Source organism: Gavialis gangeticus, unplaced genomic scaffold (assembly GCF_001723915.1).
Source record: "Gavialis gangeticus isolate Ggan-Ray unplaced genomic scaffold, GavGan_comp1, whole genome shotgun sequence".
NCBI classification, from domain to species: Eukaryota; Metazoa; Chordata; order Crocodylia; family Gavialidae; genus Gavialis; species Gavialis gangeticus.
Genome location: NW_017728997.1, coordinates 51153507 through 51176910, shown reverse-complemented (window position 1 = coordinate 51176910; position 23404 = coordinate 51153507). Strand labels below are relative to the sequence as shown.

The window sequence follows — 23404 nt, the reverse complement described above, 5'->3', positions numbered from 1 at the left end:
GAGGTGGAGGGGTGCAGGTGGCAAGTGGGGCAGATGAAGGAACTGGGTGGGACAGAGGTAAAGGGGCTACCTGTCCACTGCCTACCCATCTTTTCCTACTGCGGAGGGTGGAGGATTCAAGGCAACCTTCCAATACTTAGATTCCATACCTGGAAAATTATACCAAATTTATATTTTTTCCATATGTAGTATCTAATTATTGGGGAAGTAATCTTGTATTTGGGAAATATGGTCATAATTTTGTCATATTAATAAAATAAACTCAAAAGTTGACCTCCGAGGAGAAGCCAGCAAGCTCAAGGAGAATAAATCAATATTTGTCTTTCTTTCCTGGATTATTTTAATCAAACCCATTAATAAAAATCAATCCATGTCTGGAGTATTGAAATATCCTGTAGATTAATAACGAAAAGACGGCAGAGTGCAAAAAAGTGATACAGCCCAAAAAGGAGAGACATTTTATCCAACTGTCCTGAGCAAGTTAAAAGAACTCAGTAAATCTCACGCCAGCCTATACACCTGTAGTCTGGCAGTTTCTCCTAAATTCTCAGTGGGTGCATCTACACATGCATATGCTTCCTGTGCAGTAAACCTCGCTAAATCACAAGTAAATTTGCTACCTGCAAATGCAAGTAGCAAATTTGCTTGTGATTACTAACTGCACAGTAGTGCTTGTGTAGATGCCTGACTGGGAGCAAATCTGCTACCAGTCAGCCAGCCAGCCACCAGAAGGCGAAAGACTGCTCCCAGCAGCTGCCTGCTGCCACAAGCTCTGCCACCAGAGCCCAGGCAGAGACTATGTGCCCCTGCCGCAGCAGCAGGGAGCTCCAAGTTTCCCCAGCTCTGAAACTGCTACCAGGGAGCAGGGGTTGGGAGATGATACTTTCCCCTAGGCCTTGCTTCACCATTGCAATAAGGGAGCCTGAAGATCCTTATCTCCCAGTGCCAGCTCTGTGACCATAGAGCTTGGGCTAAGAAATCCTTATCTTCCAGCATGAGCTCTGCAGTTGCGGAGCTGGGAGCTCCCTCCTGCTGGCAGGGGCTGAGAAGCCTGTTCCCTGCCCAGCTGCGTGTTCTTGGAGCTGGATGGAGAACACGCTGGGAAGCTTGTTCCCTGCTCAGCTCCGTGATTATGGAGTTCAGCAGGGAACAGGCTCCCCAGCCTGCTCCCGACCCCTGCCTTGATCCACTAGAGGAGCAGCTGGTAGCAAGCCCCAAGCTGAGCAACGAATCTCCACCCCGGCTGGGGTTCGCTGCTAGCTGCCCCACCCATGGATCGGGGCAGGAGCCTGGCACCTGCCCCTCCCACTGCCCTGAACAGGAAGGCAGAGCTGGGAGCTCCCAGCTGCTGGGGCTAGGGGAAATTGTCCCCACCCCAGCACCAGGGAGCCCTCCAGAGAGAACAGCAGCAGACTCTCCTTATGCCTGAAGAAAGGTGTTTGTGTACAAAAGCTTGAAAAGAACAATTTTTCCAACTATTCAGTTGTTCTAATAAAAGTTACCACATTTACCCAAATAATCTTGTCTGTCTTATTCTTTGTTGCAGCTTCCCTATCTTTTTGTTGCTGTTGTTTTTTTAAACATTGCTGTCTACACAAGCTAGCATATGTAGGCTTCTTTCCTTTCTTAAAACAACTTTCAAATTAGTTTATGGAAATTTACTCTCAAATAAATAAGTGAAGATTTCTCTTCATTTATAAATAACATCCCAGAGAAGGACTAACTGTCATAGGGCATTATTAAACAGTTGTTTCTAAGAACACTATAATGAAGTGCATTACTCCAAGTCATTTACTGAATAGGGGTGGAGATGCACTTCAAAATCAAATTAGGGATCAGATGAACAGTGCCTGAAAGTTAGTTTAAATGAGAATTTACAGTTTATTCTGCAACAAAAACAAATAAACAGTAATGAGTGTTATTGAAAAAAATTCATAGAATACTAGTATCCTAGGATTGGAAGGGACCTCCAGAATCATTGGGTCCAGCTCCCTGCACAAATATAGGAAGGTTATTCCTATTTTGCAGTAGAGTGAATATAATTAGCTGAAAAAAAAGAAAACTTTACCTTTTTTTGAAGAAAGATAAATAACTCATGAAAAAAAAAAAATCAACAAGAAACTCTTAGGGTAAAATTTTAACAAGAATCCCATTTCCCCTATTACATGCAACCTGCAAAATATCACTTAGTTATTTTTATTCAGTGATACTACAGTAGTTCCTGTAAGCCCCACTAGGACCCTATGTTCTGGTGGGATTAATGGAATTAATGAAACAACACCTAAATTAAAGAATATACAAGAAAAATCATTAGTTTTCATGCACATTAAATAGTACTCATACCTTCATTACTACCTACTTTTTAGATATAGTGAAATCCAAAACACAAAATTGAATTCCCACAAATCTGAATAGAAATTATGTGCATGGATAAAGGCAAAGTTGAGCTGAGACTATCTATCAGGTCTAGATTTAATTGTATTTTGAAAGTAAACAGAAGTTGTAAAGAGGCTTTTTGTCTTTTTCATTCAAAACACTTTCATAACCAATTTTTATTGATGCTATGAAAGAAAGTGTAGAACAAGTGAAGTAACTTTTCAATACCTTTAAGAGAGAATTTGGTAATGACATATTTACTGCGGGGTTTTCTTTACTTACCATAGGCCACAGGAGTTAGCTTCAAGACAGTATGCAGTGGGCACTTGAGGTAAGGCAGCTGTTCTGAGAAATTACAAAACAAAAATACATATGTAATACAGAGTACAAAAAACCATTTAAAAAACTTCTCTTTCAAAGTGACACTGAAGCCTATATATCTTTTTGCTAAGCAAGTGATACCACACCAACTGATACGGAGGGCAGAGAAGCAAACATATATCTTCAATGACAGAAGTTGGATGTAATTACTTAACAGGCATGCAGAAATAAAAGTTGGTCAAGTATGAAAAATTGCACTTGTTTACTCACCCAACCACAGCAACCATGAATTAATCACCATGGTAAGGACAAGCAAAAAGCTTCTGTACCTGGGCTAGTGTGCTTTCAGCACAGTTTGCAAAGGTAAAGTAGACCCATTATACTGAAACAGCAAAATCAATTAAAAGCATGTACCTGCTGGTTTGTCAAGAAAGTAAGCAAGCAAACACCGCATAACAGCTTGGTGACATATAACGAGCACATTTTCCTGCCTTTCCAGCTCCATAATTACTGGCTCTAGTCGCTGAACAAGGTCTTCATAAGACTGGAAAACATTAGCATATCTAGAAATTAGAAGCCAACTTAAAACATAAATAACTGCAAAGTTTTAAAAAATGATAAGAGAGCCAACATCAGACAAGACTTGATATTGACCAGCAAAAAGGTTTAAGATAACCAATCCTACATCTCAGAAAGCAAGAGCAGGAAAAAAGAGGCCTCTATTTCTCCAGCATGCTGCAAAAATAAAAAATAAAATATTTCATAAAGAAATTGACTTGTGATCTGGAATCCAACTATCATTTTATTGTGTCTTAAGTATAAGAGCATAAGACTTGCCATTTACTGGGTCAGACCATAGGTCCATCTCGCCCAGTATCCTGTGTCACACAGTGGCAGATGCTGAAAGAGACAGTGAACCGGATATGACATGGGGTTTTCCCCCACTGTTCCTCTCTCACTTGCAGCCCCCAGCATTTAAGAGCTAGGAAGTTCTAATTCAGAACCTATATCTTTATCTCCCATGCTCAATAGCTACTGATGCCCTTTTCCTCCAAGATCAGGGTATTGCAAAGTTTGAGAACCCCTGGGTTAGCAGGTTTGCTTTTGAAGTGTACAGTATTTGCTGGAAGGAAAGCAACCAATCTGACCATAGACTTGTCCTAACACCCACACAAAACTAATAGTTGCAAGTAATGATCATGGCAGCCATTGGAGTAGCAAAATAAAAATCAGAACAACATAAAGAGCCTTCAAAAGCAATTTCTAAATATGGGTCTTGTTCTGTTTTGGGTTTTTGTTGTTGTTTTTGTTTTTTTAACTTCCTACCACAACCAAATTGTGACTGAATCCTATGTATGTGGGTTTTTAAACATGTAGTCAAGTCCATGGGTCAGTAACTTGCAGCTTATAGAAAAATTTGACATGGCCCACCAAGCTAGGGCAAGGGCAGTGGCAGCCTACACTATGACCAGGCTGTGTTAATTCAGCCTGCCATTCCTTAAAGGTTGCCATGCCTTCTTGTATTTGAAGAGATGTGTGCTTAAGCTAAACAGAATCTAAAAGCTGTTTTAGTCCTTCCATTTGGAAGGTAGTCCTTCCACCTGGAAAATGAAAAAAAAAAAAAACTATGACCTTTTTCACCTTCAGGGAAGATATTTTTTCCCCATCCTAGCAAGCATCTCAAGGACTTAAGGAAATATTGAGATACATTAACTTAAGGAACAGGAAAAAAAGTGAAAAACATAGCATACCTCTCCTTTAGGGTATCTGTATCTGTATTTGTCTTGGTCTCTCAAAGCAAATTCAAGTGGATAGTTTTCCTGTATTTCTTCATATGTCATTTCTTCGCACACCCCCTAAAAGTAATGAAAATAAAAGGCACACTATATTCATAGGACTTCAGACCAACAGACAATAAGAGATCTTAATATCCCAAACACACAACAAAAATAAATATAACACCGTCTTAACTAATTTGAGAATCGAATTATAAGAAAAAGAACATTTCCACTCAATGAACGTGACTCTAGACTAGGAAACCAAAAACCAAGGCTCACTGTTAGAACCCCTCAAAGATTCGCTATGTTTATAAGGTTGCAACCTCTGACTACAACAGTTTACCTACCTAAAATAGGAAGATACTGCTTTCTTACCAAAACCCTGAGATGTACATGTGAAAAGTGCCAAAAACAAACAAAATAGTTTTTTAGTTTAAATGCCCTCCTGAAATTTTGGACACAGAATACTTTACAGCATCCCTTTAATCATATAAATGGCCAAAAAAATAATTAATTAGGGCACCATTTACTAAAAAATTTATCACTGTTAACAGGGATAAGCAACAAGCCAACTTTCAGAACCATTAATATTCTTACTTTCTTATCTATAAAAGATTAATTATTACACTATAAATTAATTTCTCTTGTCCTAACAAAACAGAACTGGTTACTTGGCTGTTTATAAAAGGAAAACTTACTGCATCTATTTCATTCAAAACCTTCCACTGCTCATAAGGCACTCCCAATGCCTCTGCAGTCTGAATTGTCCTTTTCATCTGACTGGTCCAAACTTTCAGATCCTTGATATTTTGCTCATTAATGAACCGTGCCAAGACCTTTGCAAACTGAAAAGAAACCCCCAGAAATTAGATGAGAGATCAGAGCCAATACATTGTGCTCAAGCTGGAACCCAAATAGGCTCTCATTTGTGTGAGCTCATTATGTTCTTTCAAAAAGGCAGCATAAAGGCTTTGAGAGCAACCGTCTCTGTTTAGCAAGGAAAATTAAAAAGGGTATTTTCTACAAATTCCCATTTCAGTTCCAATTCAGCTTCCCTTTCAACCTTTATGTTGCGATATTTTAAGTACACACTCACTGATGCAGGATTTACATAGATCTAAGTATGTAAATAAAAACTTAATTTTAAAGACTCTCTGACAACCACTCAGAACGACACATTAAATAAAGGTCTAAAAGAATGAATGAAAACCAAAACTAGAATTGAGAGTATGAACAGATGCGTATTTTAGGGGAGTTGGAGCTACTGCCTGTAGCAGCTGCAACACCCTGTAGAGCAGGGGTGGCCAACCAGTGGAATGCATGCCACAGGCAGCCTGTCTGTGTGGCACACAGCAAGATCAGGGAGCGAACAGGAAGGACAGCAGTCGATATGGAAGGAAGCAGAAAGCAAAGCAGCTGAGGCAGAGAAAACAGGGCAGGGAGCAGAAAGCAGAGCAACAGATCAGTCAGCAGAAAGGGACTGGAGGGGCACACAGGGAGGATACCAGACTAATCTGTGGCACATTTGCCAAAAAGGTTGGCCCCTACTGCTGTACAGATAAAAAGTTAGCAAAAACTGTCCTTACTTTTGATCCCAAATGAAGCAGGGTTAAAGTAGGAACTATTCTGATACACTTGTAAACTTGCATGATTCTGTAGCAATACAACTACTGCATCTGTCTGTACTATCACCAAATTACTGTACAAAACTCTGTCAACTCAGCCTTCTCTTACTCATTTACATGTCATTAGTGTCATGGTAAGATAAATAATTTGTCACCATTATTTTCCTTCCTCTCTTTCAATAAATATGTAAAGGCAACACCCTCCACACCCAGGAAACTCTGAGGCTTTTAAATAGAGAAATACTTACTTCTTTCCCCCTAATGGACAGTCCAGGGTCTCCTCCTATTCGTCCTTTCAGATTCAATTCACTTTCTCCATGTCGACAGAGGTAGATTGAGCGAGGCGTTACATGAATATTCATGAGGTAGTACACAATCCGGCTCTGGATATGATCCATTACTCTATTCACAAGGTAACTCCTTCCAACATCCATAATTTTAATATAAGATAGATCTCTTTCAGAAGAAATTAAAAAAAGGCCTGTGAGATTTCAGTTTCTTTTTTCCTTGATCCCATGCCAAGTCCACCTTCCTTCCTATCAGGGTGTCCAGACTGTGGAATAAACTCCCTTCCAGAGGTGGTACAGTCACCTAAGCTAGCAGTTTTCAAGAGGAGAGTGGACAATCACCTCGCTGGGGTCATGTAAGCCTAGTTGTCTTCCTGCCTAAAGTGGGAGGAATGGACCTGATGATCTGCAAGGTCCCTTCCAGCCCCTAACAATCTATGAATCTATGAATCCAACACACCCCAAAAAGATAGCTGCTGAAGAGACCACAGATTGCAGATTAACCCTCATTATTCAATATTTTATATTCTGAAAATTTCTGCAAAGGGTTGAGAAACAGCAGTTGAGCACTGAACTCAAAACGTTTTTTCAGATTTAAAACTCATCTCCCCTTATGTCACTTACACTGTACCCACTTCACTTGCATGCCTTTAGGGATGCATCTTGCATTGGGAACGAGACTTAGATAGTCCATTCTGCATGAGAAATTTTCACTAATGCAGCAAATCTAACACCATTCTGCCATTCAGGTAGCAAGCTGTGATCTGGCAATCAGAAATCTGGTTCAGAAAGGGCTAGAGTTCTGTGACCCTTCAAAAAAGGATGTCATGAGGACAGTTATGGAGCAAAGTTTTTCTCCCTCCCTCATTGCAACAGTAATACCCTCCCATTCAATGTCAACCCTCTTGTAAATGGACAAGGTGCAATCTGATTCTTTGCATAGTTCTCTCCTTACCTACATACATTTTTATCAACTCAGCTAACACCTCTAACCAGCATTCAGCTTAGGAAAATATAACAAAGCCTGTTTGGTTTTATGCATTTATGAAGACACCCCACTATAAATACAGATGGAAAAGAACTAACACCATGATTTAACCTTAGAAAAAGGTTCTCTGGAGTTAATCATTTCTGACATACACAGGCAGAAGCATCATGGCCATCACAGAGATAGTACACATGAATTAATCTGACTGAAACAGCTGTCCAGTGCTTACAGTTAATTACACTAAAATGTACTGCAGTCTTCTGTATAGCAGTGCTCGCAAAATGGAGATTGAGAAATGTATTCATGGGACAAGAACAGCATAAACCCTGGATGGATAGACTCAGTACTGTCTTCAGATGTACTGTAACAAAAAAAAAAATATTTGAATCACAGGGTCTTGTCTATTTCCAAATCTTAAAAGTGGGCTACAGGTGAATGGCATTAGTGAGAAATGACAATGAACCTAAACTATTCTCTTAAATAGTTTAAGCCTTGTCTACTGTCCAATGGCAAGTGTAACCCACCTAATTATTTTGGAATAATTCCCTCCTGTGCATACTAATCTCAAAATATACTTTGGCTATGGACAAATGAACAAATTACAGCAAGTTAATAGTGGGGGAAAGTTTTACCATGGAGCAGTTGTTGATGCACAGTAAATATCTGTGTATCTGCACTTACCTCATGAAAAAAGATAACCAAGATAATTAAGGCCTTTTTATTACAAGGTAAAATTATCTTTCTCTTAAGAAAGAAGATGGCCATTTGCTGCACATCAGCCCTCCACAGTAAATACCTCTCCCTTTAAAACTCATTTTAATTTTTTCATTTGTCCATGAAACTCAACTCTCAAAAGCTGGACAATTCAGAAGACTTATTCCAAAATAACTATGTGGCTCAAGTGATATAACGAGCCCATTTCTAAATTGCTGGCATACTGAAAGAGACAAAAAGAAAATGTTCACAAAATTCTGTATGAAGGAAATGACACACTCTCCTTAATCAATGTAATGAGATAAAATGGTGGTTAAAACAGTATTACTCTACCACTCACTTGTCTAGAGTTTCATCTAATGTCTCATAGGAGTTCTTGTAGCACTCTATTCTTTTCATGAAATCTTCTGTAGCTTCATCATTACTACAATCAATATAATCAGGACTGCCAAGTTTCACTTGCTATTTAAAAGATGAAATAATATTAATTAGCATGAATATATGTAGATGAAAAAACAAATTAAAAGGATACTTCTTGTACAATGAGAGTTGTTTATTTTTGCTTTTAGAAATTCTATTAAAATAATGTCACTTAAGGAAAGCCCATTTAAAAAAGGTAAAAAAAAAATCTAAACACAGGTAGCATGGAGAATCTCCCACCTGCTGAATTATTTTCCTCTGAACATGCAAAGACACAGCTCTAAGCGCAACCATACACCAGCTCCGAGCTGGGGAAAGGTTTTAATTAAAGTGGCTCTGACAGCCGCTCCAATTAAAGTGCCCGTTGTATCATGTGTATTCAGCATCCCACATTTCAAAATGGCAGGAGGGGGACTTTAACTAAAGCTCGTTCAATGAGCTTTAGTTAAAGTACCCCACCACCATTTTGAAACACAGGGATGAGGGACGCTGAATACACGATGCAGAGGCTCTGCTGAAGCACGCCAATTAGCATGCTCCAGCAGACTTGATTAAGTCTGCTCTGATGTGTGCTAATTAGCACACATTGGCGCAGAGGTCCATCATGTGCATAGGTGCCCCAAATGATAGCGGCGCACCAATACATTGGTCCATATCATATCAGCGCCGATAAAAGAAATTTGACATAAAAATTGGCAGTCGGCTTTTTTTCAGCTCATGTGGCCGATAATGTTACCAATAAATGCCATGTGCATGTGCACAGCCACAGCATGCATGGGACAAGGAGCAGAGTCTGGCAGCTTGGAGAGCAGCGTCCGGGTGGTAAGTCTGTTGGCATAAAGGGGTGGGGGAAGGTAAGAGACATGGCGGGCAGATCGAGGCTTCTGCAGTGAGGGAGGGAGTGGGGCTGGGGCAGGCACTGCCCAGCCAAGGTGGGGCGTGGGATGGAGCCATGAGTGGCTCATCCAGAGGGCATGGAAAGGTGGACAAGCAGTTTCCGCCACTGCGCGCACCCCCAAGTGAGGCACAGAGGGTATGTGCCCCTCTGATCTGTGCGCAGGTTGAGGGTGGGCTGGAGCCAGGGGTGGTGCCAGGCTCCCCGGCAGGGGTTTGGGCTGGGGTTATAGGCAGTAACTCCAACTCCCCACAAAATTCGCTGTAGCCCCCTAGACCTCCTCCCAGCACCACCACCCGCTCAGCCTGGGTGCAGCCCCAGCCCAACCTCTTCCAGTAAGAACCCGACACTGCCCCCAGTTCCAGCCTGCAGCAGCAACCTGCCCTCACCCCACGCACAGATCCAGGGGGCATATGTCCTCCCCACCCCGTGCCTCTTCCAGAGGTTCATGCAGTGGCAGGAGCCGCCCTCCCCCTCCCTGCGCACTCCTGGACATGCCGCTCACAGCTCCATCCCGTGCCCCCCGGCTGTGTCCCTGCCCCAGTCCCACTCCCTCCCTCACCATGGGGGCCTCTATCTGGTTCCCCCCGACACCTCCTTCCCTCCAACAGACTTACCAGCCAGACGCTGCTCTCCAATCTGCTGGGCTTGCATATCGGAACAGTATCAACCAATATGGCTCGTTAATAATCGGCCATCAGTATCAGCCCAAAAAATCTTTATCAGTGCACCCCTACTAAATGAATGCCTTTAAAGGACCTTCTTATTCCAGAGTTCGGTAAGACAGTGTAGAAAGAGAAAGAAAAGGAGACCAAATGAAAGATAACGTTAAAAAATATATTTCATCACATGGCTGATTTTTTTAAGACTTTTGAAGACTTCAAGCAGTTTATGCAGACTCCTATACTCACCACAATGTTTGCGGCAATGACCTCTGGATCTACGCACACTGACTCAACAAAGAAAGTCTCCAAACCAAACAGGAAATCATGAAAAGGAGGAAGGAAGAAAGAATATGCATAAGTATTCTGTCTAGTGATATAGACAGTGCATATGCACATACACACTTTCCAGCAACTTGCATATTATTACATATGTAATAGTAGGTATAGTACAGTTCAACCATTCCTACATTCATTAAGAATTCAAACATACAAAGTACTAAGTGTCCCCCAGGCCCATTCAGAGTTGAGGGGCCTTTATATTTTGTGGCATCTGACTCCCTATTTTTTTTTCCAAAAACTCTTAAGTAATAAGATATGTGATCAGAAAAATTTAGGTTGGCCAAGAAGCTTAAATAAAGTGGATATGAATTCAATGTTCTTAACAGCAATTAATACCTTTGCAACAAAAGCATTTTAGAGTTAAGATCTGCTCTAAGCAATACATAAACTCTTGTATACAATAGACATGTGTTATTCTCTTTATGAAGAAGATAGGGTTGTAAGCAAGAAAGATGACTAAGAAATCACTAAATGCAGGAAAAAAATCTACACAAAGGAGTGCTGGAGTGACATTGTGGCTGTGATAGTCCAGGAGCCCCTCTACGTTTGCAGGTAAAGGCACAACAGGATCCAATGTGTGATCCACACAGTCATACCTCTTCCCATGCCAGACAGGCATGACAGGAGGCGCAACTGTATGATTGTGCATTAGATCCCATGATGCCTTATCACTGGTGCACGGGAAGCTTGGGATCATGATCCTGGTCTCTTCCTGCACTGGTTCCCACGGCTGAGAATCCCACACTTCATGAGGCTCAGAAAAGCAGCAGCATCCTTCCCACTAACCCCACTGTGAGCCCTGCAGCTGAAAAAGTTGGCTCCACTGTGAGCCCCACAGCCAAGGAGGCTCACAGGCAGGACAGCATTCTCCCAGCTGCAAGCCCCACAGCTGACAACACTGCCACCATTGCAAGCCTTGTTAGCTGTGGGACTGGCACTGGTTGGTGCACCCCTGTGGCAAGGAGCTCCTTAGCTGATGGAGCTCCTAGCCATAGAGGAGCATCAGTCATTGCTGGCTACTCCTCCTTCCCCAGCCCCTCTTCAAGCAGGTAAGCATCATAATAAATAAATTAGTTTTCGAAATCAGTTGCCACTCAATTCACAAAAGTTATGGAGAGATGCTTCAAGTCAAAAAGACTGAGAACCACTGGCTTAAGCAGCACAGTCTAGGACTATCTAATAGAGCCATGGCATAAAAGACAGGCAAAGTAATTGAGAACAGTTTAGCTTGGAGAGCAGTAAGGGAAGGAAAAGAAAACACGACACACCTTTTTCTGAACTCATCAGATACACTATACTAGAACTCTAATAGAAAATATCCTATCAGAATATAGAACAGCTCTTTTCACAGCATAGATATAGCGTAGAGGACAAAAACATATTTTTCCCAATCAGATTCATAACTTGAGCTTTCTAACTTCTGACTCACCTTATATCCATTCTCCTCACCAAATTTGTAAATAGTTTCTCTGCGTTCTCGAGTTGTATTTGTAGCATCGAAAACCTATGACAAATTATAGAAAAATTAATATCACAGTTAAATATTGCCATCACCTAAGGACAAAGTCCTTTGTTATAATCACACCACCACCATCACCATCAGGTTCCAAGCCACTGCTTAAACTAGATGCCAGTCAAAGGAATTCTGAAAAAGAATTTGGTACAAAAAACAGTCTAATTCATTTCTAGAGAAAAAAGAAAGGGATTTGGAAAGGTACCTGACTCAACCCCCCAAATATTTGAGAACAGGTACCTCAATAATAAAATCTTTAAGGAAAAAAACAAAGTCTATAAGATGCCTGTACAGTTCTCCTGCATGTATGCCACATACCTCTCATATATTTCAATTCATGCATACACCCTGCTCTTGTTAAAATAGACAGAAAAGACAGACAATCTTTTCCTACATGTTTGGGTCTTTAAGGCAGTATGGGAAAGCTAAGATATAAAAGCCTTCATTATTGAATGTGATTATTTAAAAGGAAAAAAAACACAGTAAAGAGTGGCTCTGGCAGCAAAAAAAAAGGGGTGCAAATACTCAGTTTTTTATACTAGAAAAACAAAGCCAAGAGGTTTCTTATATTACTGTTCACGAATACAGTAACTGAACATATGCACATTATATGCCTTGTATGACAGGAGAGTAAATATAAAACTCCTTCAGCCAGCCACATTTGAAGCCTAGTTGAGCCAGCTTTCCTGATTACTGATACTTTACACTGCGTTTAGCTACTTTTTCTTCTAAACTGGAGCACAGGAAGTTAAGTCTTTTAACTAGCATTTCTGTTTCAAAACTGTGCACAATGGGACAAAAACATTCTCTATACCATTTTATTTTACTTTTTTGAATTCTGAATACTGAGGAGGAAAGATCTGAATGCACTGGCAATGGAATGCTATGTACTGGAGGGGAGGTGCATTCTGAGTGTGAGAGATTTGAGAGAGAAATTCTTTCCTTATTTCTACCTTATAGAGCAGCAAAGATTTAGATGACAGTAATAAATTACTATAACATCAGTCAACATAAATATCTACAGATACCTGCACTCTGGGCTCAGAGACTGAATTTTGTAATGAATTTGCGTTACACATTTAGATATTCACATATAATGGGAAAAAATGTGTTGGAAGATAAACATGCACTTTAGTTTATACTCCACTATTATGTTAGTTCAAACAGTAAGTATACAGTAGGTTATAGCAAATTAATTGAGAACAGAAAAACTGTCCAAAACTTGAAAGTCAGACTTGTAAAACAGGCATTTACTTATGAGCTGGCATTTCTTTAATAAATACCCATAAGCATTGTAACAGATTATGGAAGATGCATCAAGCCCCAAAGTATGGCTAAGTATAGTAAACTGCTCATCTAAGTAACTCATTAAAACCCCTGGCAGACATTCAACTAAAGGCACCATAGGATCTGATGCGTGATCCTAACCACCATGCTTCCTGCCATGTTGCACATGCATGGCAAGAGGTGCCATTGTGGGATCTGGGATCAGACCCCCATCACACCACATTGCCATTGCAGGGGGAGCCTGGGATCATGATCCTGATCTTCCCCTAAAACCACAATTATGGAAACAGTCAACTGATCCCTGCTCCCAACCCTACGAACATATCAGAGTCAAGGGCTCTGATGCACCCCTGAAGCTGGGAGCACAGATCAGATGATTACCACACCCAGCCTCCAGGACACATGGGAGCAGCAGCTGATCGGGGCTTCTGGCCTGGGAGCACGTGGCTGCCCCGTGCTGGAACCACAGGTAACTGTGGGGGGAGAAGGGCAAGGGGGACCCTGGGCAGGGAAGGAGCGTAGGGGGTGGGAGAAGTGGCCCTTCCCCCGCCCCATGCTGCAGCTGCTCACAGCCCACATTGGGCTGCCTGTGCCTGCACCGGGCAGCCCCGCAGGCTGCAAGCAGCTGCAGCAGGGAGAGCCAGCCATGGGGCGGGGGAGGGGCCGCTTCTTCCCCCTGCCGTGCTCAGCTTTTCCCTGGGCTTCTTTCCTGCACATAGAAAAGTGGCCCCTTGCCTGCCCCCTGGCCAGCGCTCTGTGCTGCAGGTGCTCACAGCCCACGCAGGGCTGTCCAGGGCAGGCACAGGCAGCCCCAGGCAGGCTGCGAGCGGCTGCAGCATGGGGCACCAGGCATGAGGCGGACAAGGGGATGCTTCCCCCCCCACTGCTCAGCACCAGCTTGTAACCCGGCCTCACCGCAAAGCTGGCAGCGGAGCCAGGTTACAAGCTGCTGCCGAGCGTGAGGAAAAGCAGCCCCTTGCTTGCCCTGTGGCTGGTGCCCCATGCTGCAGCCACTTGCAGCCTGCATGGGGCTGCCTGTGCCTCCTCCAGACATCCCCCACGTGGGCTGCAAACAGCTGCAGCAGGGAGCACCGGCCATGGGGTAGGCAAGGGGATGCTTTTCCCTGCACTCAGCACCAGCTTCTTCCCTGCTGGCAAGCAGGGGGTCAGGGCTGTGCACTGCCTCCCGCCTGTACCATGAAGCTGGGGACACCAGGTGTGAGTGGGCGGGAAGCCAGTGGAAGCACAGGGCCTGCACCAGCACCCCGGGGCCAGTGCCAGCGAGGCCCACAGCAGGGTGGCAGGAGTGTGGGGTCCCAGCCAGCAGGGGCTCTATGGAGCCGGGCCAGCTCCCTCCTCTCCCTGCTGGTGCACCCCAGCCACAGACCCCTGCCAGCCTGCACCCCACCGGTGTTGGCCCTGGGACATTGGTCCCAAGACATTGGGACATTGGTCCCAAGATGGTGACTAGGGGGCAGGGCTACCCATGCGGCCCTCCACAGCCTACCAAAACTGGGTAAGCGGCCCTCCGCCCAAAATAATTGCCCGACCCTGACTTAAGATGTGATAAACTAGTTAATCACATCTTAAATGTAATGTCTGCCAGGGGCCTAAAATACAGAGTGACAACTGCACCCATAAACACAAGCTCTAAAATAAAAGTTCAAATTAGGCACAGAAACTTAAATGCCCAGAGGTAACAGAATTAAAGTGTCATTTGATAAAGGACTAATGTTTCACATCCTTCAGCATTACAGAAACGGGGACACTCAACAACCACATTTAACACAAGCAACTCAATCGTGAAGAACCACACCAGAATTTTAGTGGAAAGTACACTGATCTGTAGGCTGGAGCCTTATGCTTTTAATTTTCCATTCATGGTTATCATCATTTTAATCCAACATATACATACACCATCACTGACTAGAACTGATAGCTAAATTAAAAATATTTATGTGAAACACCAAATGACATACTGAGTATGGCTCACTGAATTTTATTCTCACAAATGAAAAAAGGTTCTCAGCAATTCTACTTCCTTCCTTCCTCTTCCTCATGGGATTTTTTAGGAAGTCATTAATACTAGTATCAAAGATTTTTTAAACAAACCTTTATTTTGTCTTAAAAATTGGATTAGGTTACAAAGAAACAGATTTGGATACATCTACATCATGGACAACTTGCATGCATGCAACAGCCTGTTAACAAAAAAAAGGACAGACACCTTTCCCTAGCACCATCAAAAACTGGTTGATGTTGGAATTCACTTGGATATTTCCAAAGGAGGCTGTTCCAGATATACTTACCATGAAACTATAAGGTTTTCCTTCCCATAAAAACCACCAAAGCAGTAAGATAAGTCCATTTTATATTTACAAAGAAAACTTAAGACAATTCTTATCATGTGTAGGTGGGGAGAAAACTCACAGCTACATGTCCATTTTCTTCACTGAGGTACTTTTGGACATCATTCAGCGCTGTTAAGGCACACTGTCTTAAAGGGAAAAAGATAATTCAAGTCACATAACACTTTAAACTGATTTAGAATTACATGTAGCACTCACATGACTCTTAGCTTAGTCTAAATACAATGGAAACATTCATCAGCCAGCTATATGAACCTAACAATCAAGTCCTAGTCCCACTTTACAGGAAAAGAATTGGCAAAAAATGGTGAACCGACTCACAAGGCAATAGGTCATGGTCATACAACATCATCTAAAAACAAACAAAAACCAAAAGACAGAACCTTTCAGGCAACTCAACACATTATACAATATCAACACATAATGTGTAGTATCTTCTACTGCCCAGTCTGCAATCCTGAAAGAACTTTCAGTGATCCAGAACCATATAATAAAATCACCACTTGCACTGAAACTCTCTCACTTGATTCATGGGCAGTTGATGCTAAATTTACCTTTCTAGTAAGAAACATGGTATCTTCAGTACTTTGAATTGTAACCTTATTTTCTTAAAATGAATGAGTTCAGAAACCAGAATATCTATACATATTTCTCTACTTATTCTGTTTTGGATTTCTATACTAAGGTTTCTTGTGGTTATTTTCCTGTTTTCATTGTACAACTCCCACTTAGTCTTAAATTTAGTTTTGTATATTCTTTTACATGGAAAATCAATTCACCACTGCAACAGACTCACTGAGACAATATAAAAGAGATGGTTAGAAATTTTAACACATTTCAGTTAAAATTCATGAAAAATACTCATGAAAGTTCCCTACTCCATTTCTTTTTAATAACTCTAGTAATGAATTTCAAATTAAGATATCTAGTCCCTAAATAGTCTCAGGATGTCTGTCTACTCTTTGTGAAGGGAAACATGCATCCACCAATAAATGAACCACACCCATATTTACTTCATATTAAATGTCAGGTATAATCACTTTTAATAAAAATGAAATAAAATTATATTTGGTAGTTATTAAACAAGTTGTGTTTAAACCACCATTTTGCTCGGTACCCTTTAACATACCTTACTGGAATAACATACCATCTATTTTAGTTTTGGCACTGAAATGTATAGTTTTCCTAGTATAAAACCTATAAGATAATCTTGGTAAAGGCTTTGTCATACAAGGAAGGCTTTTTATTTCAAACAAGTTTATATTTACAAAAAATAGCAATTCAGTAATAGGTGTTAGGAACCTGGGTAGATCAATCAGGTCTTCACTAACCTAAACATATCTCCTTTTTGGTCACAATAAGCATGGCAGATTGGATCATATGGTTTATCTGGTACTGTGATCCCAACCATATAACCTAACAAATGCTATGCTGATGCATTAAGCTTAATTTTAAGTCTAAGCAAAAGATAGAGATTTCTGGGATTAATTAAATCCATTTTCTATTTTGTGTCAATAATATCTAAGGCAGTGGTGCCCAACCGAGGTCCAGCAAGAACCTGCCAGGAATGCCATGACACTACCACAGGGTGAAACTGCCCCAAGTGCTTCTGTTTTCAGAAGCCATGTCACAGCCAAACTGAGAAGCAGCTGCACCAGAAAGCCACGTCTGTCTGCATTACGTTATGCAGACAGCCAATCTGATTCTGCTGCAATTCTTCCTGGTTGAGTTCCAGCGTACCTCCTGAAAACGGAGGCACACAAGGCAGTTCTACCTGGTGGCACTGCATCCAACTCTATACTACTGCCACTATGGGGTAAAATTTCTGCATGTATACCCATTTTTCAGGAGGTGCGCTGGAGCCAAACCAGGAAGGGATGCAGCAGAATTGGTGTACCTGCCTGCATAAAGGAATGCAGGCATCATGTCTTTCTCCTGCAGCCATTTCTCAGTTTAACTCCACAACGTCTCCTGAAAAAGTGTGTGGGACAGTTCCACCTGCCCTGTGTGCCTCTGTTTCTGGGAGATGCCACGAAGGATCAAACCCAGCAGAGTTGCGGCAAGTACATGTGTTCCTACCACATATATATTTATGATGTTTTCATATTAGTTTTTTTAATAGGGTGCCATTAAATTCTGAAAAGTTTTGGAGAGATACCTTGGGTCTAAAAAGGTTAAGAACTATTGGCCTATAGGGCTCATCTACAAATTGCTCTTTTCTTAATAATATTGCTTCTTGCAAGGAACATACAGAATCCTTAAATTAATTACTTAAGCGTGAAGGGCAAAAAAAGATGAAAGTTTCATATATAAGATTTTACATAGTAATTGTAAATTCATGGTTTTGATCAGCTCTCTCTTCCTAATACAGGGGCATAGCAAACAAGGAAGTTTACTGATGCAATTAAGCAGCAGGTTCAACTGCTTGCATGAAGGAAATCACTCTCACATATTCAGGCAAAGGTAGTGTCAGAGAACAAAAGAACAGTGAACCAGTTCACTTGAGGTACCCACAGGAATATTTCAAAGATACGTCAATCTAGATGATAAGAATTCTAAAATGTCAAGTAAATCTTGTACATCTTTTCTGCTTCTTTATGGTTGGTGCAAAACATTTTTAGGACTTTTGTACAGGTGGAAAGTGGACAGCATTTTGAACCGTGGAAAGGTCAAAAACTGTCTATTCCATTTGTATCAGAGGTCTTCTTGCAGCACCAGTGAACTGAAAGAGTAGCACTCAGTCTGCTGAAGGGCCAGAGGTGATGAGTAAAAAAATCATTCTTTGCCCATTGTTTTTAAGGGCCTGAGTTTAAAGTGGATGTATTTAAATTAAAAATCATACAAAGTTAAGCACTTTAATTAAAGAAGTCACTTCTCTAGCCCCTCACAGATTTGCTCTCCTTGGCCTCAGATCATAATCTTAGTAATCCTACAAAGTGTTACAGGGCATTTAAAAAAATTCAGAAATTACAGAAACTCTCAGTATACAGCAAACTTAGGATTCAGTTGGCTGGCTGGCCAAACACAGTCCAACCTACCTTCTGATTTTCAAGCCCTCTTCATTTTCTGGAAGGAAGAATTCGAAGGATTTGTATTTTTTTACCAAATCTCGACGATACTGACCAACATTAAATTCTGCGGAAAAAAGTTCATATTAGTTGGTAATAAAGATGCCTGCAACTAATAAGCACTGAAATAAAAATTTTTTATAGAATCATAGAAAATCAAAAAAAATTAGGGTTGGAAGGGACCTCAGGAGGTCATCTAGTCCAAACTCCCTGCTCAAAGAAACTCAGAAATAAGTTCACCTGCAGGAATATTTCTGTCTAATCTACATCAAAATTAATCCTACTTCTCCATCTATTAAAATAAAGACACATGGCTAAAGGAGAAAGTGATGCAAAGACTCCTAGGTTTCCATAGCACCCTGGGGTGCCATGAGATCCTTTCAAGCGCGCCATGGGGTGCCACACAATGTAAGCACTGTTGTGTGTACAAACATGATTCACAAAACCCCCCCCAGAGATTTCAAGTAAGAATCCATACTGAAGACAGCTTGATACATCCATAGTGTTAAAAATATTCTGACCTGTCAAGCTGTCTTCAGTAGAGGTGCACCGATACATCGGTCCAATACTAATATAAAGAAAACTGGCTGTATTGGATATCGGTCTGATGGGGCAGGTAATTTGGCTGATAAATGCCTGTGCTGCGCTGCGCACTCAGGCAGCAAGGAACACAGCTGGCAGTGGAAAGAACTGCCTCCAGCTGGTAAATCCAATGTGGTGGAAGGGGAGGGGGGAGGGCAGATCAATGCCCCCTGAAGTGAGGGAGGTGGCAGGGGCAGGCACTACCCAGGCGGGGCGGGGACAGGCCAAAGCCGCAGCTCATAGGGTCAGCTCCTGTTGTTGCTTGCACTCCGGGAGGGCACAGCTGAGTGGGAGAGCGTGTGCCCCCAGATCTGCATGGGGTGGAGTGGGTTGCTGCTGGGGCTGCATAGGACTCTTGTCAGTGGGGGCTGGGCTCAGAGTGGGTGCCAGCAACACTGGGAGGATGTTGCATCCACCCCAAATTTTACCACCGCTCCACTCCCAATGCCGCCACTGCCAGCTGTCCGGCACAGCCCCAGCTCTTCCCAGTGGGGCATTGAGCTGGGGCTGCACTGAGTGGCTAGTAGTGCTGGAAGTAGAGCAACAGCGAAATTTGGGGTGGATGCAGCATCCTCCCAGCACTGTTGGCACCCGCTCCAAGCCCAGCCCCTGCTGAGAAGAGCCCCACATAACCCTGGCTGCAGCCCACCCCACCCTGTGCAGATCCAGCGGGGTGGCACATGTCCCCCCCCAGGGTGCAAGCAGCTGCAGGAGCCGCCTGTCACCCCCCGCCCTGCTAGGGCAGTGCCTGCTACTGCCCCCTCCCTCACCGCATGGGGTGTTGATGCCCCCCCCCATCCCCTTCCACCACACCGGACTTATCAGCTGGAGGCAGCTGCACTGGAAATCAGATTAGTATTGGCCGATATGCCTCCTTAAATATTCGCTATCGGTATTGGCCCCAAAAATCTCTATCCGTGCACCTCTGGTCTTCAGTATATTCATGGGTGTCTGTATACCACATTGAAGAGTTTATCTTCTCCTTTCAATTATTTTGAAGCAAAATAGGATTTGTACAGCACTTGCCCAAAACTTCAACCATTATTTAGGAAAAAAGTTTTGATGGAATTAGTTTACTTAACTAACAAAAACCTCTGAGGGATTTTACAATAAGAACGAGTGACACATGTGTCATTCAGCCATGGCAGGTCCACGCTCTGGCAGGAAAGACCCTGGAAAAAAAATCATTTTCTTCTTCATTCTGCCTTCCCCAAACAAGAAGGGTGTGTATATGTTATTTGGAAGCATGTAGTATGTGAGAAAGATTCAATTATCCTTTGACCAGTGATGACAAAATCTATCCACTGTATGTAAAATGCACTGCACTTTACCCATTGGAGCATTTTTTTAAAAGTCTATCTGGGCAAAGGTCTATGCCAGCTGCAGTGCTGCAGCATTGGAGATGTGGTCAGGTCATGGCAGTTGTATCACACCAACAAGTCAACTGGTATCACATCGTTATTATGTGTACACACCTCTATTAATGAAGCACAGACTACAATTATATTAAGCTGCTTTTGCATTCTGTATTTGCTATATTCATTACCTTAAGAATTCTAGATTGAATCTAAATGATCTGTTTGGGAAACTACTAAGGCAATTAACTACTGCTAATTGTGAGACTTAGCTTCCATCCAGAAATAAAAAAAATAAATACTGAACTGTAGAGGTGCACCAATACATCGGTCCGATATCAGATCAGCACCAATATAAAGAAAATTGAGTGCACTGGAAATCAGCCTGATGTGGCTGATAATTTGGCCAATAAATGCCCAGGTATGCGCACAGCCGCAGCACAGCACATAGGTGGTGAGGAGTACAGCCTGGCTGCTTGGAGAGCTGCGTGCAACTGCTAAGTCTGGTGTGGTGGAAGGGGAGAGGGAAGGAGCATGGGGGGGCCAAATCAAGGCCCCTGTGGTGAGGGAGGGAGGGAGTGGGGCTGGGGCAGGGCACAGGACAGCCAGCAGGGCAGGGGGCATCTCCCACCGCTGTGCACAACCTGGGAGGGCACAGGGTGGGATCTGCATGGGAGGGTGAAGGAGGGCTGCAGCTGTGGGCTGGGGCCAGAGCTGTGCTTGGGGTGGATGGTGGCAGCACTGGGAAGGGGGGTTGGGGGTCTACAGAGAATTTTGGGGAGTTGCAGTCCCTCCCATAGCCACCTTCCAGTACCATTGCCACCCACCCCATGCACAGCCCGGCCCAGCCCAAGGAAGAGCCTGGCACCGCCCCAGCTTGCAGCTGCAGCCCACTCTGCCCGAGCCCTGCACGGACCCAGGAGAAGATGCTCCCCATGCCTTTCTGGGGTGCGCACAGTGGTAGGAGCCCTCCCCTGTACCCCCAGGACGAGCTGTGGCTCCATCTGGCACCCTGCCCCACCCTGACTGGGCAGCACTTGCCCCAGCCCCACTCCTCCCATACTGGAGGGGCCTTGACCTGTCCCCCCCACACCCCTTCACTCCCCTTCTACCACAACAGGCTTACCAGCTGCATACAGCTCTCCCTGCTGTATCGAAAATTGGATTGGTATCAGCCGATAAGCCTCCTTAAAAATAGGCCAACGGTATAGGCCTCCAAAATCTCTATCAGTGCACCCCTACTGAACTGTTGTTCAAACGAAAATGAAAATTTGAACTTAGTTCAATCAGCAATTGTCCTGAGGAAAGAGTATGGTATACATTAAGGACCACAGATTAATAAATTAACAGTAGTTTAACCTTGAACAAATCACTTCTAATACTGAAGAAAAAACTGGCTATTTAAAAATAAAAACAGAAGCAATTTTTGGCAGCAGAAGGAATGGCACTGGTATTCTGCATAGCATCATGCGAGTTTCATTAAGAACTGGTCAAGGGGTCACCATGACAGCACCAAGAATAAGCAGAAGAGGTTGAGGAATTTAGGAAGCAAAACTCCATCTCCCACCTGCTGATATCAAGGACCTGCTTTTTTTCTATAATCTTCACCCTTCCCCCCAAAAAAAGTTTGCTTACTCCTAGATCATATTTACTTTTAGTTATGATGAGTAGCTACTCCCACTGCACAGAGTGCATATTTATTTTTTGAAACTGTTAAGAAACTTCAGAGTGAAAAATAATAAACCAGCCATTTATCACATAAAGATCATTCCTCAAATTAGCCTACAAGCAGGAGCTGTCAACACCTATTCAACTAGGAGAAAGTATTTTAAGAAAATTCAAGCTTCGGTGAAATTAAATTGCTGCTGTCAGAACAACAAGCCATTTATTCTGACAGTGAAGATTAAAACACATGGAAAAAACTTCTAAATGCAGCAAAACAAAATAAGATTACACGGATTTATGATTTAAGAATAAAAATCCAACAGTGCTTCAGCCAACCAGAGAGAAATTACAAACAAGTAAACTATACTGCATACAAGTATTATACAAAAGGGATTCCCTTCTGAATATCCAGTTCAATTTAAATGTATTTTGGATCTATGATCCACCACAATAATAAGACCTTCGTTTACCTTGCTACTGCTAAGCCAGTTATTCCCCAATTATAACATTACTATGCTGACTTTAACTTTATCATCAACAGAGTTGGGTATCTGACCAGTCAAAAAAACAAAACAAAACCAAAAAACCACTTGGTCAACTGACTACACAAATGCAGTCAAATATTTTAATCATTAATTTATGAGAACAATGAAGAGAAATTAGGTTAGATAATTCCACCAGTTACCAAAAAAGAAGTTGGTTAATTGTTATTGTGAAACAGTGAAATTAAATTCCAAATAATTGCAATGTATTTTTATAACTAGCAGTATTAGGTAAGTGTAAATGTGAATGACTTTGAAGACTGAACAGTTCTTCTTCTTTTCCCTAGCTTTTATCATGACATTTTAGAGTAAGCCCAGATAACTACAAATGTAATTGTGTTTTGCTGTTTGCATTTGGAGATGCCTGCAATAACAGCAAATGGCCAATAGAAGCAGTTTTTTTACATTGCTGTTTTAGGACACAGACAGAAGTGAAGCTCCCCACTGTAATTCAGAACACTTTGCAGGAAGCCTTCTGAGTTACAATAATCCCCTGGATCAAAGATAAGTTCATTGTTGGGTCAAGGGGGGAGGGCAATCTAGCTGCTGGCTGGGAGCCTGCAACTGGTTTCCCCTAAAATGGCCTCCCCCTCCTCCGGGGGGGGGGGGGGGGGC

At 42.4% G+C, this 23404-nt stretch overlaps 1 protein-coding gene across 1 annotated transcript in view; it reads right to left on the bottom strand.

Moving 5' to 3' along the window:
* Positions 1-23404, bottom strand: part of LOC109288876 (6-phosphofructo-2-kinase/fructose-2,6-bisphosphatase 4-like) — a 93729-nt gene that overhangs the window by 35075 nt on the left and 35250 nt on the right. The window contains exons 2-11 of the mRNA XM_019504631.1: positions 18616-18723; positions 15639-15705; positions 11838-11912; positions 10316-10372; positions 8430-8551; positions 6349-6556; positions 5174-5320; positions 4449-4553; positions 3112-3241; positions 2659-2721 (exon numbers count right to left, since the gene is read on the bottom strand). Of these exons, the coding sequence (XP_019360176.1) occupies positions 2659-2721; positions 3112-3241; positions 4449-4553; positions 5174-5320; positions 6349-6556; positions 8430-8551; positions 10316-10372; positions 11838-11912; positions 15639-15705; positions 18616-18723 (1082 nt within the window). The remainder of the gene's footprint in view (positions 1-2658; positions 2722-3111; positions 3242-4448; positions 4554-5173; positions 5321-6348; positions 6557-8429; positions 8552-10315; positions 10373-11837; positions 11913-15638; positions 15706-18615; positions 18724-23404) is intronic.